Below are 16,209 nucleotides of genomic sequence, written 5' to 3' on the forward strand. Positions count from 1 at the left end.
TACCAAATAGGTACACGTTAAGGTAATATATTTCATTTGAACGGATACCGTAGCTAACTATTATGTCAGTGTTTACAAATAGCGTTTTAATGGAAGCTAAGATAACGTTACCGTATGCGGTTTGTCAAGTTAGTTAGCCATGTAGCTAGCGTTCTTGCTTCATGTGTTTTCTTCTGCTATGAGATAATAACTGTGCTGACTAGTCGCCCTGCTTACACGGTCACTCGATACCAATGCCAAGGAAACCATTATCCCTTCTCGGATAAACGTATTAGTGTTGTCTGAAGAAGGCGCGTTCTCGGTCCGGTACTACCAGTGGTAGTGTGCGACCTAAACAACTAAACTAGACTAGCTGTGTAGCATAATGTGGTTCCAGAATGAAGTAGGCTAATTGGTTAACTAAATTGTTTTAAATGCATTAAATCACATTATTACGAATGACTTAGTACTAACTGTAACACTTGAACTGAATGAGTTACGGATGTTATTGATGGTTCCGTGGCAGGGCGAGGCGGTTCAGCTACAAACCAGCCAGGCGAGAACACTAGAACACTCAAGCAGTTAGGCTACTTGTTTTTGTCTTTGAAAATGACAACGATGTGATGTTTAGGTTAGGTTAAGACCTCAGCTGTTGGGAGATGGATGAGCACTATGAATTCGATGCACCGTCCCATGTGTTGGATTTCCAATCTTTGGACACTGAGGAGGCGGACAATGCAGACCATTGGTTTGGTAAGACGTTTGCTTGTGAGCCATTTTGGCAAGCGTCATACTTTGCATGTCAAGCATGCTTTTGGAGATTAGTCACACGTATGGTCATTTTATATTGCTGAACGTCACTTTCTGCAGACCAATGTGGCGAGGGTGGAGCCTTGCACCATGCCACCCCTTTGAGAAATGGCCTGTCCTTTGGTGGAGCTGCCCCAAAATCAGGCTTGCCCCAGATGATTGTTGCTCCCCTGGTGGTGGTGTCGAGCTCTGGTAGGTCCTCATCAACTAGTTGCTTTACCATTGACCTTTTAGCACAGGGGCAATGCTGCATTTGCACATCAGAAGACTTGCTGCTGTAGTTTTTTGTTAGCATCTTCTTTGAGTGGTTAATCAGCTTTTCTATCACCAGGGGTCGAGTGGTCTTGTGTTGCATTTGATGTGAAATTGTCTTGTCTCCCACAGCAGATGCCCCAAGCACGTCATCTGTGCCCGCCACAAACATTGTAACTTGGGGTAGCAGTGGCCCAGTTCAGGTGGCCGCCAAGCCAGCCAGGGCACCCCCTGCTCAACCACTGAGGTAGGACGGTGTACTGCATTTCTTAAACATTTGCTCTGCTGACATGATTGTTAGTTTGAAAGTTTGTTGATGCTCTACCAGTTAACCTCGGGGGTATTCCACGAACGTTGATTAAGGTTCTGAGATAGGAAATGTTAGAATAGGTATAGCATAGAGTACAGCACAGTGTTTTATTTGTATAGTATAGTGGATAGTGTACATAGCCTTTATTTATGTGAACCAGCTCTTTTCCCTTCTTGTTTTTAGTTTTTTTTCCTAGCACCAGGGGAGCCCCCCCTCCCAAATTTCGTTGTATGGTACCTGTACTATATCAATGACAATAAAGACCATTCATTCATAGTATATCAGCGATTAAAATAAGAGCCGCGTTCAGGCAACTCGTGACTGGGATTCGAGGATCAGCCTTGTGTCATCAGTGTTCACAGAACACTGGCTTAGAAATCCTCTATGGGCGTGTGCACGCAGACATAAAGAGCCCCATAAAGAGTCGAACTGTCGAAATGAAGATACTACACTCCACAGCGGTCCTACTTTTTGCGCAGCACTCCTACTTATTGATCTTTATGAAGATGTAAAATAGTGCAATACTGCCGCAATTAACAAGGCGAGGGAAATGGTTTGGCACGAAATTGCTGACCGATTAAATGCGTAGGTCATACTAGCCCCACTTATTGTTCAAATCAAATCAAATTTTATTTGTATAGCGCATTTCTTACAAGATGCAACTCAATGCGCTTCACACAATGAAAATGTTCAGTCAATCAGTCAATCAATCAATCAATACTGACAGAGCCGCGAGCAGGCAAAAGTAAAAAACCTGTATACTATGTAGCCAGGAAAAATTCCCTTGCAGCCCTCTACCAATAGAGCGACTACTAGCCAGTTTGCTTACCAGTACCCAGCGGTCCCCCAGGGGAGGCCAAGGACCACCGGCACAAAGCAAGCAAGCAAGCAAGGGCAAAAACCTGTACACCATGTATCCAGGAAAAATTCCTTGCATATTATCGGCGTACACACTGTCCATAAATTTAGTGTTGTATTTGCATCGTTCTGCATCCAGTATGGTCACAGGTCCTGCCAAAAGAGAAACTTAAGCACAGTTATGATGCAACAACACAATAGAGACAATAAAGATGACAGCAATACAACCTGATGGTGGTCCTGGTACACCCTTGTACCGGTTCCAGTACTGCTCTAGGTGCTATTTGGAGCTGACAGTGCCTCATCAGCACCCGGGTCCATTTTCCTGTCAACACAAATCTCAAAACACGAGTATGGTGTAATGGCCTAGTGATCCTAGTTCTATAATGTCCAATGTCTCCCGTAGTATCAAAAGGCGACATTGAATAAGTAGGTTTTGAGGTCACGCTTAAAAATGTCCTGAGTTTTAGACAACCTCAGGCCCTCAGGTAGGGTGTTCCACAATCTAGGAGCATATATGCTAAAAGCTGATCCTCCAAATCTCTTTGTCCTAGCCTCTGGCACTATTAAAAGTTCCGTGCCACTAGACCGTAGGGGTCTAGCTGGTGTGTATCTTATGAGCATGTCCACCATGTAATTGGGTGCATCACAGTAGTGCTGTCCCAAACGACTATTTTTCTAACGATTAATCTAGCGATTATTTTATCGATTATTCGATTAGTCTAACGACTAATTTATCGATAAGTCTAACGAGAATTTTTGTACTGTAAAAAAAAATAAAAAAAATAATGTATTTGTCTCCACCTCACTGCTATGTTTAGCCAACTTGAATGCCAACATGGCCATTTAGAAGTCTGTCCATCACCACAACACATAGCTAGCTAACGTTACTCTCGCTGCTATGTTATGATTAGCTAAATTGATGCTAACGTAGCATGCGAGCTACGAGCTAGATAACGTACAGTAGGTGCTCGCACCACAATGACAATAGGCTACCGTAGCTAGCCAGCTACATAGCTAACGTTACTAACACCAGAAGACAAGACATACGAACTGTGGTGAGCTACATTGCTTGTGTAACATTAGCTAGTAGCTATCAATTTTTCACTCATACACTTAATTGTCTCGCCTGGTAAAATAAAGGTTTAAAAAAAAAAAAAAAAAAAAAAAAAAAACGCCATTTTGTTTATTTACGACTAACCGACGCATATTACGCTAACCGACGTATTGACGTAGTCGGTGACGTCGACGACGTCGAATAATCGTAACAGCCCTACATCACAGTGAAGTGATTTATAAACTAGTAAAAGGATCTTAAAGTCTATTCTATGACTGACAGGGAGCCAGTGTAGTGATCTCAAGACAGGTGTGATGTGCGCTCTCCGTTTGGTCCTAGTAAGGACACGAGCAGCAGCATTTTGAACCATTTGTAGTCTATTTATCATTGTTTTGGGGAGACCTGTCAGGAGAGCATTACAGTAATCTAGCCTACTAGTAACAAACGCATGCATTAATTTTTCAGTGTCTGCCTGGGAGAGAAATGATTGTACCTTAGTGATGTTTCTTAGATGGTAGAAGAATGTTTTAATAGTGTTATTAATATGAGTTTCAAAATTTAGATCTGGGTCAATTATGACACCAAGATTCCTGGCCTGACACTTTGTGTTAAGAGCTAGTGTTTTCAAGTGTGCAGATAATTTCTCTCTCCCAGTTTTCTCGCCAATGATCAATACCTCTGTTTTTTCTTGATTGAGTTGGAGAAAGTTTTGTGTCATCCAAATATTAATATCGGCAATACAGTCTATCAGGTGGTCGATCATCTTGTAGTCGTTGGGAGTTACTGAGATATAAAGCTGAGTGTCGTCAGCATAGCTGTGGTAGTTAACGCTATGCTTCTTGATAACAGAACTGAGGGGTAGCATGTATAGGCTAAAAAGCAACGGTCCTAAAATGGACCCCTGGGGAACTCCACAGGTTGTGCTATAATTTTTTGACTTATGGTCACCAAGGGCTACAAAGTAGTCTCAGTCAGCCAGGTAAGTCCTGAACCAGTTTAAGACCGGACCTGAGAGGCTAACCCAGTTTTCAAGTCTCTCAATAAGTATGGAGTGGTCTACCGTATCAAAGGCTGCACTTAAGTCTAAGAGTACAAGAATCGAGAGTTTTTTCGAGTCTGCATTTATCCTAAGGTCATTAGTTACCTTAAGCAAAGCGGTTTCTGTGCTGTGGTATGATCGGAAACCTGACTGAAGTGGGTCATACCTATTATTTAGGACTAAGAATTCATGAAGCTGTCTATACGCTGCCTTTTCTAAAATGTTGCTTAGAAAAGTGAGATTGGATATTGGTCTACAGTTTTTTTGGGATCAGAAGGATCTAGGTTACTTTTCTTCAGGGTGGGTCTAACCAGGGCAGTTTTAAGCGCCGCTGGAAATATCCCTTTAAGTAGGGAGTGATTTACAATGCCTAGTATGTCATCAGACACAGATTCAAAAATGTCCTTAAAAAAGGTGGTAGGAATAGGGTCAAGAGGACACGTAGACGGTTTAAGCTGTGACACAATTTTACCTAATGTTTCCGTACTAATCATGGTGAACATGCTCATAGTCATGTTCTGTGGTGGCGGATCTGTGGTGCTACACAAACCTAGTCTTTCCTGAGTAATACACATTCTAATATTTGTTATCTTATCCCTGAAGTGGGCTGCAAATTCCTCGCATTTGGTGACAGAGGCTGCGCCGTCTAGAGTTCTAGGAGCAGGGTTTACAAGGCAATCAATTGTCGAGAACAAGACCCTGGGGTTATTCTTGTTTGTAGATATTATCTTTGAGAAGTGATTTTTTTCTAGCATTTCGCATTGCCAAGTTAAAGGCAGATAGATGTTCTTTAAAAATATTCTGATCAATCTGTAATTTGCTCTTTCTCCATCTGCGCTCAGCTTTCCTACATGTTCTCTTTAGGAGATTTATTTCACTGTTTCGCCATGGTGCTCTCCTCTTGGCTCCAACCTTTTTTAGTTTGGTAGGTGCCAGGGAGTCTAGGGCCATTTTTACTTTATTGTTAAAGGTAATTACTAAGTCGTTTTCACATAACGTGGGAGTTGTGTGATTACTGTTCATTAAAGCTTTGAAATGTTCAGCCACTGCAGGGGTAAGATAACGTTTTTTAACAACACGTTCAGCATTGCTTTCAGCTTTACGTGTTACAATGGTAAAGAAAATACAGAAATGGTCAGAGAGGGCCAGGTCGCTGATACCTGATATTGAGACCTCAAGACCCTTTGTAATCACAAGATCAAGGGTATGGCCATGATTGTGAGTGGGTTCATTGACATGTTGGACAAAATCCATAGATTCCAAGAGGTCAATAAATTCCCTAGCCCTCAAGTCAGCCTCATTATCAACATGAAAGTTAAAATCACCAGTGATAATAATCCTATCATAGTTGGGATGGATAATGGATAGGAACTCAGAGAAGTCAGGTAGGAAGGTAGGGGCTGGTTTCGGCGGCCTGTATACAGTTACCGTAAGAATAGGTGGTTGGCATGCCATAACTGTGGCATGATATTCAAAGGAGGAGAATATATCAAAGGATATGCTCCTGCAGTTTAGGTTATTTGAAGCTATGGTAGCTGTTCCTCCCCCCTTTTTTCCATTTCTGATTGATTGGAAAAAACTGTAGTTGGGGGGAGATGATATTGTTATACGTTTATATTTTAATAAATTAATATTTACTACTGTGGTGATATTAGCAGCAGGCTACATGCAGTCGTACCGTCACCATGCCATGGCACATGGCATAGGGCAGCGGTTCCCAAACTTTTTCAATCAGGCCCCCCTTGGGTAATTGGAAATATTTTCGAGCCCCCCCTAACCCGGTCCCCACCTAGATTGATATAATTAATTGTATAAAGTTGTAAAAACATTACATTTTCTCTTCTAATAATAACAAGACACATATATCCAACTATAGTTTTATATTTTATTATGGGTTGAAAAGGAACATATGTTTTTTTTTCCCTCCCATATTATTTCTGCGCCCCCCCTGCAGTACCCCCACAGTTTGGGAAACACTGGCATAGGGTATTGACCGCTGCCATAGTATTTATTCGTCATTTTAAGACGGTGGTTCAAATCCCTCTTCTGACACACTTTTTACTGCATTTTGTTGTCTGAATCTAATCTAAAATCTCATCTAAAAAAGTATGTAGGCTATAAAATGATGGTGCAGGCTAATTTACAAGAACTAACACGATTACAATGGTGTTTGAAGCCTTTCTGAGTAGTAAATTATGTTCTTCTAACTGGACCCTGGATTTGGCATAGATTATTTTTTCTTATGATTACTGATGGATAGATGATTAACAGACAGATAAGATATACAGTATATATATATTGTTTAAATCGATTTGCATGAAGAATCTGAATCAGAATCAGAGTCTTTTATTGCCATGACATGTAAACATGTTAGGAATTTGGTTTGGTACCATGGAGCACGGTTTACAGCAGGACAGGTGCAAGACAGGACAAGACAGTGCAAACCAACATCAAAGTGCAAGAGTCATAATTAATATAAATATAAAGTGCAGAGATCAAGTGTTCAAGTGTTCATATCCAGACAGTCCAAAGCTCTCTGGGTGGGGGTGGAGGGAGGGTAGATAGATAGGGGTCAGGGTTGGGGGGGGGGGGGGGGCAGCGGCATTTAGGAGCCGGATGGCTGTGGGGAAAAAGCTGTTTGTATGACGGGCCTTCACAGTATTTAGGGACCGCACCCTCCTGCCTGAGGGGAGCGGGGCGAAGAGACCGTGTCCTGGGTGTGCGGGGTCAGCCATGATCTTCCTGGCCCTCCCCAAAGCCCTACTTTTAAACAGGGCCTCAAGGTGGGGCAAAGGGCAGCCAATCACCCTCTCCGCCGAGCGTATCACCCGCTGCAGCGGGGAACCAGATGATGATGGCGGAGGTGACGATGGACTCAATGATGGCCGTGTAGAAGTTCACCAGCGTGGTCTTAGGAAGGTGGAATTTCCTGAGCTGCCTCAGGAAAAACAGTCTCTTCTGGGCCTTTTTTGTGAGGGCGTCGATGTGGGGCCCCCACTTCAAGTCCCGAGAGACTGTCACCCCAAGGAAGCGGCATGACTCCACTGTGGTGACTGGAGTGCCTCCCAGTATGATTGGAGAGGGAGGGGGTGGGTTCCTCCTGAAGTCCACTATCAGCTCCACTGTCTTAAGAGCATTTAGCTCAAGGTTGTTCCGGGTGCACCAGGAGACCACCAAGTCAATCTCGCTTAGGGATGCACGATATGCATTTTTCCCAACCGATACCGATACCGATATTTACCCGCTTCTCGTGGCCGATACCGATACCGATACCGATATTATTATTATTATTTTATTTTTTCTTTCCTAGCACCAGGGGAGCTCCCCCTCCCAAATTTCGTTGTTTGGTACAGTACTATATCAATGACAATAAAGACAATTCAGATATCATTTCACAGTTGATAACCTGTAGTTCATGCACACCTGAAGGTAAGAAAGGCTATGTAGTGAGCAAAGATTGATGATTTAATATTCCATAGTGATCTCACCAAATCTAACTTACATCACTATTGTTAACACAACAAAGAGAACACTTCTGAGTCTTCAAATGTTCATTTATTATTTCCTCTAACAAACAGAATCTGTTATACAGTGCACAATGCTTTTTTAAGCCAAGATCTGGCCTCCTTTTATGGTTTTTTAAAGTGTCCTACCATCTTCCTCCCGATCACAACACAGTCGGATATACTTCTCTGGCTCAGTACAGCCTCATTAACGGCAAGTTGTAAACTGTGGGCCATACAGCCCAAGCTTGCAACTTCACATTCATCACAAGCCCTGACCATATTGCGCGCATTGTCCCTCAGCACAACGTGCACCCGCTCCTTAGGTATATTCCACTGTCCAAACATGGTTTCAAAAGCGCCGCAGATGGCTGTCGCAGTATGCGAACCGGAGAACTCCTGCGCATGCAGCAGTGTCTTCTTCATATTGAAGTCCTCATCCAGCCACTGGGCCGTTAAACTAAGCATACTGACTGGACTAACGTCAGAAGTCCATATGTCCGTGGTAAAACGTATCTGGCTTACGCTAGTATCGATCAGACTATGGATGTGTGTGGCGACTGTATCATACAGAGCCGGCAGGCACACGTCTGCAAAATAGCGGCGACTTGGGAGTACATACCGGGGCTCTAAATGTGAAATTAGCTGGCGAAATCCTTTATCTTCTACTACAGAGAAAGGCTGGTCGTCGAGGGCCATCAACTCCATTATTTTTTCATTGATGGCTTGAGCCTTTGAGCTGTCTCGAGTGAACTTCCTGCTGTTTTCAAATGCGTTTTCAATAGGCACCGCGGATTCTTTTTCCGTGGCTGGGCTAACGTGTTCTGCTACGAGTGCTTGATATTCCTTCCATACAGCGTGCTTGCAATGGTGATTCTTCAGGCGACTTATTAGATTCGTTGTGTTGTAACTCTTTGCCCTTTGCCCTCCTCTCCGAACTTTTGTTGAACATGTATTGCAAATTGCAAACGCAACATCTGCCTTAGAAATTGTGAAGAATGTCCACACAGGGGAAGGCATGTTTCGCTCGCGTCTCGTCTATACAAACTGCGTGCCTGAGCGCGGAACCCGGAAGCAGAGTGCGGAAACCGGAAACCGGAAGCAGAAATATTTCCGGCTTCATATTATCGGTTTAAATATCGGCTAATTTTATAATAAATACCGATACCGATAAACATTAATTCCTCAATATCGGGCCGATAAATATCGGTGCCGATAATATCGTGCATCCCTAATCTCGCTCCTGTAAGCAGATTCATCCCCCCTGGAGATGAGCCCTACCAGGGTGGTATCGTCCGCGAACTTGAGGAGCTTGACCGACTGGTGGCTGGAGGTACAGCAGTTGGTGTAGAGGGAAAACAGGAGGGGAGACAGGACGCAGCCCTGCGGGGAACCGGTGCTGATGGTCCTCAGCTCAGAGATGGACTTCCCGAGCTTCACCAGCTGGGTCCTGTTGGACAGAAAGTTTGTGATCCACCTGCAGGTGTAGTCAGGCACCTGCAGTGCAGAGAGCCCACACTCCAGTATGGGTGGCAAGATGGTGTTGAATGCCGAACTGAAGTCAACGAACAGGATTCTGGCGTAGGTCCCGGCCGTGTCCAGATGTTCTAGGACATGGTGTAGGGCCATATTGACCGCGTCCTCCACGGACCTGTTGGCTCTATACGCGAACTGCAGGGGGTCTAGGAGAGGGTCTGTGATGGACTTTAGGTGGGCAAGGACGAGGCGTTCAAAGACCTTCATGACTACAGAGGTCAGGGCAACGGGTCTGTAGTCATTCAGGCCTGTGATCCTCGACTTTTTGGGGACAGGGATAATGGTGGAGGTCTTGAAGCAGGCTGGTACCTGACAGCACTCCAGGGAGGAGTTGAAGATGTTGCTGAACACAGGGGACAGCTGGTCAGCGCAGAACTTCAACATGGAGGGTGAGACAGCATCCGGACCGGCCGCCTTCCGGGGGTTCTGTCTCTTGAACAGGCGGTTCACCTCTCTCTCTGAGACAGAGAGGTGTGTGCGGGCAGAGGGGGTGGGGCTCAGGGGAGAGAAGGGAGGAGGAGACGAGGTTGGGGAGAGGGGGGGAGGGGGGACAGTAGTAGAGGGGGCAGACTGTAGTTCGAATCTGCAGTAAAACTTGTTCAGTTCATTTGTAAGGAGAGTGCTTTCTGTGGTCTGAGGGGGTTTTGGTTTATAGTTGGTAATTTGTTTTAGACCCTTCCAGACAGAGGCAGCGTTGCCATCTGAGAATTGTTGTTGCAGTTTGTCAGAGTAGCGATGTTTTGCTTGCTTAACAGCTGCCTCGAACTTGTACCTGGCGTCTCTAAACCTGTTCTTGTCACCCCTCTGCCAGGCATCCTCCTTCTCCAACCTCAGCCTTCTGAGCTGGGCTGTGAACCAGGGTTTGTCATTATTATAACTGACCCTGGTCCGAGTTGGAACACACACCTCCTCGCAGTAGCTGACGAATGACGTCACAGTGTCAGTGTACGCATCCAAGTCGTTACCGGCCTCAGCCCCCGCCCACTCCACATAGCCCTCGTCACAGCCAGCCCGCTCTAACCAGGCGCTGGTTTTCTCCTTAGCCTCGCTGTCCCATGTTCTGAACGACTTAACTACAGGTTTTGACACTTTTAGTCTCTGCCTGTAGGATGGGATCAGATGGACAATGTCGTGGTCAGATTTGCCCAGCGCAGCTCGGGAGACAGCGTGGTAGGCGTTCTTGATGGTACAGTAGCAGTGGTCTAACGTCCTCTCCCCCCGAGTGGGGCATTTGACCTGCTGCCGATATTTGGGCAGAGCTTCGGTTAAATGTAAAAAATTAAATAAAAACATTAAATTAAATCAAGTCTCAAACCAGCAACCTTCGGACTTCTCGCTGGCTGCCATAACCCCTGCGCCAAACACACCGCTGTGATGACGCCAATGCAAGTTGATAGACATACCAATTATTATTATTTATTGTTTTATATCTCACACTTTCAAAATATCTATCGATCGATCACACTTTCAAAATATCAAATTATCTATCTATCGGTCAAACTATCTCGTAAAAAGTGGGAACTAATATTTCCTAAAAGACACTTGAGGAACTATCGTTCGGGATGTAGTTTCCGCCTGTGAGACATTTTTTACGCACGCATTACCTAAACCAGCCTGTAAGTCTGCTCGTGACCAGAATTACTCAAAAGGATTGGTTGCATAGCAACCAAGCAGCGAATTATTTGAGCCTTATTGATGGAACCGAATGCAAGCTGAAATTAGCGCCCGGATCGGATTTAAACCTGGATCTAACCTGGAGTTAATCGCACCCTCCTGATGTTCCACAAGCCACATTTCCAGAATATGGGATGTAGGCAATGTGCCTATTGTACATACAATTGTTAGACTAATGCTATTGCTAAACTGTTTCATTTTTGGAGCCCCACAATTGTGAAATAAATACAATTGTTTTTCAGATGTAATGGACAAGAATAAACAAATGGCTCCTTTTGAACTCTCCCTCCCCCCAAAGCTTTGGTCACCTCAGTTTTTGTATTACACCTCTGTTACACACAAATTAAATGTTCTCCACTAAAGGGTGTCGAAGCCCAAAATTAAAGGAGTGCCACAACCTGAAAAGAATGCCACCGTCGAGAACGCACAAACACACCGCTGTGATGACGCCAATGCAAGTTGATAGACATACCAATTATTATTATTTATTGTTTTATATCTCACACTTTCAAAATATCTATCGATCGATCACACTTTCAAAATATCAAATTATCTATCTATCGGTCAAACTATCTCGTAAAAAGTGGGAACTAATATTTCCTAAAAGACACTTGAGGAACTATCGTTCGGGATGTAGTTTCCGCCTGTGAGACATTTTTTACGCACGCATTACCTAAACCAGCCTGTAAGTCTGCTCGTGACCAGAATTACTCAAAAGGATTGGTTGCATAGCAACCAAGCAGCGAATTATTTGAGCCTTATTGATGGAACCGAATGCAAGCTGAAATTAGCGCCCGGATCGGATTTAAACCTGGATCTAACCTGGAGTTAATCGCACCCTCCTGATGTTCCACAAGCCACATTTCCAGAATATGGGATGTAGGCAATGTGCCTATTGTACATACAATTGTTAGACTAATGCTATTGCTAAACTGTTTCATTTTTGGAGCCCCACAATTGTGAAATAAATACAATTGTTTTTCAGATGTAATGGACAAGAATAAACAAATGGCTCCTTTTGAACTCTCCCTCCCCCCAAAGCTTTGGTCACCTCAGTTTTTGTATTACACCTCTGTTACACACAAATTAAATGTTCTCCACTAAAGGGTGTCGAAGCCCAAAATTAAAGGAGTGCCACAACCTGAAAAGAATGCCACCGTCGAGAACGCACCACCTTCCAAGAAGCAAAGAAGGTCAGTACAGTTTTCAGTGTCTGTCTCCCTCCTGTCCTCCTCAGTGTCTGGCTCTCTCCTGTCCTCCTCAGTGTCTGGCTCTCTCCTGCCCTCAGCCACCGTTATCTGGGATCATCACCAGAACGTGTGGCTTGGTTTCTAAACCGACATACTCTTGGATGTTGTCATGGCAGAAAAGGGGAATATTATTTGCTCCCCCTGGTGAAGATCCCAGTGGGTGTATTATATCAGAGTGGAGGACAATCCTCTTTACATTTGCTTCTGTCCAACGCCTGAGACTATAGGATGTGCATGTTTGCTGTTGTCATGGCAGACTTGGACCCTCTTGAGCCAGACACAGTACAGTGTCCTTGGGTTTTTGAGAAGCGCTATATAAATTAAAGTTATTATTATTATTATTATTGACTGTGTTACTCTTTACAGCATTAAACCATCCATTGTCTGTCCAGGTAAATCTGCAGTGTCTTATCTTTCACGGTGGTGGCAAACGTTCTTTTCAAGGGATTGTTTTTTTTTATCAATAATGCACTAACTTGGAATGGCCATCAGAACTTTTGAAATGGACACATGGTCTTATCACTGTATTCTCTCATACCGGTACAATTTTGTGGCACCTTTTCTTTTTTTAGGAGTATGCAATCAGCTTTGAATAGAGATGCTTCTAATCAAGTTTTTTTTTTTTTTGCGGGGGTAGAATACAGTAACCTGACCCTTGTTGTGCTTGTTTTCCCAGGAGCGCCTCCTCGTCTCAGCTGGTCAAACGCAGGAGTGGCGGCCGCAGGAGTGGCGCCCGTACCAGCGGGCGTCTGGAGGCAGTCAAGGCCCGGGCAGCAGCAGCAGCAGCTAACAACACCAAGTGAGTCGTGCAGAGAGGCGGCCATGGACTGGTTTGATTTCTTTTTAGAAATGTTGTACATAATGCGTTATGAGTCACAAACCAGAGAGAACATAGAAATGGAGACGGGAGGTAGCATTATGACAGCTAGCCAAAGAGTTGAGTGATTTTTCTAATGAATAGTAAACTCTGTTAAAACCCTGACGTGGACTGAAACGGTCCACTTATTTACCGCTGGTTAGAATGTGAAATATAAAAATGTAATTTAAACAATATTGGGGCCATGTTTGGGCTGGCCTGTGCAGCAAACCTCAACGGCCTTTAAAAAGTTTCTATAATGACTTATGTCTACCCCAGGCAAAAGAGCTCTGAGCAACAGGAGTTGGAGCGCATGAAGAGCCTTCACAAGGAAGTAGCGGACCAGAGAAGGAGGAACGAGGCCAGCTACAAGGCTGCTATGGCAGGCAGTGAGTAGGGGTGTAACGGATCACCTAACTCACGGATCGGATCGTGTCACGGTTTTTGAGTCACGGATCGGATCATTTTTCGGATCAACACAAAACATTTTTGTTTTTATAAAAACTGCTTTTTCCTTGAATTCTGTAAAAACACCACTTTTACTATGTGACAAAAACCAACAACATTCAAGATGTCAAAACTGGTAATATATATATATATATATATATATATATATATATATATATACATACATACATATATATACATATATATAATATATATATAACATATTCTACACTCAAACATTACATAATTATACTGAAATACACTCAATTTAAATGATAGGAGAGGGGGAGGAGGCGCCTGGTTGCAGCAGTGAATCACTGGGCTCTTTAAAGCAGATGAATAAACATGTTTTATGCCACTTTTAACAAAATAATAAAGTGAACCCTTATTTTGAACATGGTATGAAAAAAATGCCTACATTATCAGAAGTTGTCGAGCTACCTTTTTCGTGCCTCCCGTCATAGTTGACAGAGAAGCCAAAGTGCTCCCATACATGGGATTTAAATGACGAGGGAGGCATTTCGAGTTCTTCTCCGCCGAACAACGTAACATGATACACTTGGGCCGCGTTCGTAAATTCGCTTTGAGAGCGCCGGAGCGCACACTGGGTCCGACGTCATAAAGGGACCAAGTAATTTGATTGGACAAGAGGCGTTCCTTGAACGCTGATCAGATTCCAGAGCGGATTTACGAACGCAGCCTTGTTGTTGTGGATTCCCAGCTTCACGTGTAGTGAGCAAACAACGGATTCTTTTTCTTTCGCATTATCAACCTATCATTGCGCTTTAGAGTAAAACAAAGCCCGCAACTGTCGCGTCTATCTTTTCATGGCAACCCTACATTGTGATTTACAAGAGATATTAAGTAAGATATTAAGTAATATTATTACTTGTTAACAGTGATACAGTATATAGGTTTGCTTCTCTGTCCACTTTATCCAAGCTAGACCCCCTGTATCATTCGGTTCTAAGTAGTGTTGTTCCGATACCATTTTTTGATCCCGGTACCGATACCGATACCTGACCGTGCAGTACTTGCCGATACCGAGTACCGATCCGATACCACGGCGTTTGAAAAAACAAAACAAAAAAACATGTTTTTTGAGCCGCATAATAACCTCGATGTAAAATTATTGCTAACACTTAGTCTGGCACTGCTCAAAACCTTTGTAAAACTCGTAAAGTTTTTGTAAAACTTAAGTAAAAAAAAAAAAAAAAAAATTACGTTTTTTTAAAGTACTCGCCGATACCGATACCAGCATTTTGGTGCGTATCGGTGGCCATGCCGATACTAGTATCGGTATCGGAACAACACTAGTTCTAAGATACATCACCAATAGTGCCTTCAGGACCCATCACTGTACACTGTATAGTCTGGTTGGATGGCCATCTCTTTCTGTCAGAAGGCTCCAACACTGGTACACTCTTGTGTTTAAAATCATCTCTGGCTTCTTACCGAATTATCTGGGCCTGAAGTTCATCCCTATACCGAGTGGCTCGGGTCTCAGGTCTCGTAGATGGCTACAATACAAGGTGCCACTTATCATGAACAATGTTGGAAGGGCAAGCTTGTCTTATTATGGCCCTTGGTCTTGGAATGACCTACAGACTACTTTTAAATTAGAGGCCCTTATTTCCATAAGTATCTTCAAGCGTAGATTAAAGGATGTGGTCACCGCTCGCTGTACCTGCTTTGGTTAGACTTCTCAATGTTTTAATCACCTTGTAAATACCCCTACCATTGTTTGTCTATTGTATTGTTGCCACTGTCTTATGTCCTGTCTTGTTATCTGAACTGTTTTTTAAGCTACTATTTTGACCCTGTCTTGGCCAGGTCTCTCTTGTAAAAGAGGTTTTAATCTCAATGTGACTTCCTGGTAAAATAAAGGTTTAAAAAGAAACATTTTTTTTTTTTGCAATTGATCCGCGGTACACACGCGTTCCGAACCGTGGAGGGCGATCCGAACGGATCACGGAATTTCCGTGATCCGTTACACCCCTAGCAGTGAGTAGCCCTGACATCTCCCCCGTGCCCCCCCCCCATCAACCCCTGGGATTGGGTGGATGTAGGCAGCGTGGTGGTACAGGTTTTTTTTCTTGACTACTAATGCATTGCTTATGCCTATCCAATCCCTGAGATCACCTCAAATGTCTAGGGTTTCAATTCAGATTTGGGTATTAAAGTTGAGTGTTGCAACTGTCTTGTCTGTTTTGTAAAGAGATATTCCAACTTGTGTCATCAGGCCAGCTCCCTAAGAAGTTGGTTCTCTCCACCACGGTCCCAAAGGAGTTCCACTTCAGTACGGACGGCCGAGTGAAGGCAGGCCCTGCTGTTGACGTCCACAAGCCCATGGACAAACACACCGCTGTGATGACGCCAATGCAAGTTGATAGACATACCAATTATTATTATTTATTGTTTTATATCTCACACTTTCAAAATATCTATCGATCGATCACACTTTCAAAATATCAAATTATCTATCTATCGGTCAAACTATCTCGTAAAAAGTGGGAACTAATATTTCCTAAAAGACACTTGAGGAACTATCGTTCGGGATGTAGTTTCCGCCTGTGAGACATTTTTGACGCACGCATTACCTAAACCAGCCTGTAAGTCTGCTCGTGACCAGAATTAC

General features: G+C 43.6%; 1 protein-coding gene across 1 annotated transcript in view; it reads left to right on the forward strand.

Moving 5' to 3' along the window:
* Positions 1 to 638: 638 nt before the first annotated feature.
* LOC308164003 (targeting protein for Xklp2-B-like) overlaps positions 639 to 16,209 on the forward strand; it is a gene marked incomplete at both ends in the record, with an annotated part of 28,698 nt that continues 13,127 nt past the window's right edge. The window contains 5 exons of the mRNA XM_080538170.1: positions 639 to 732; positions 1,174 to 1,288; positions 12,945 to 13,067; positions 13,404 to 13,513; positions 15,814 to 15,952. Of these exons, the coding sequence (XP_080394296.1) occupies positions 639 to 732; positions 1,174 to 1,288; positions 12,945 to 13,067; positions 13,404 to 13,513; positions 15,814 to 15,952 (581 nt within the window). The remainder of the gene's footprint in view (positions 733 to 1,173; positions 1,289 to 12,944; positions 13,068 to 13,403; positions 13,514 to 15,813; positions 15,953 to 16,209) is intronic.

This window comes from Nansenia antarctica (genome assembly GCF_963989245.1).
Source record: "Nansenia antarctica genome assembly, chromosome: 8".
Lineage (NCBI taxonomy): Eukaryota > Metazoa > Chordata > Actinopteri > Argentiniformes > Microstomatidae > Nansenia > Nansenia antarctica.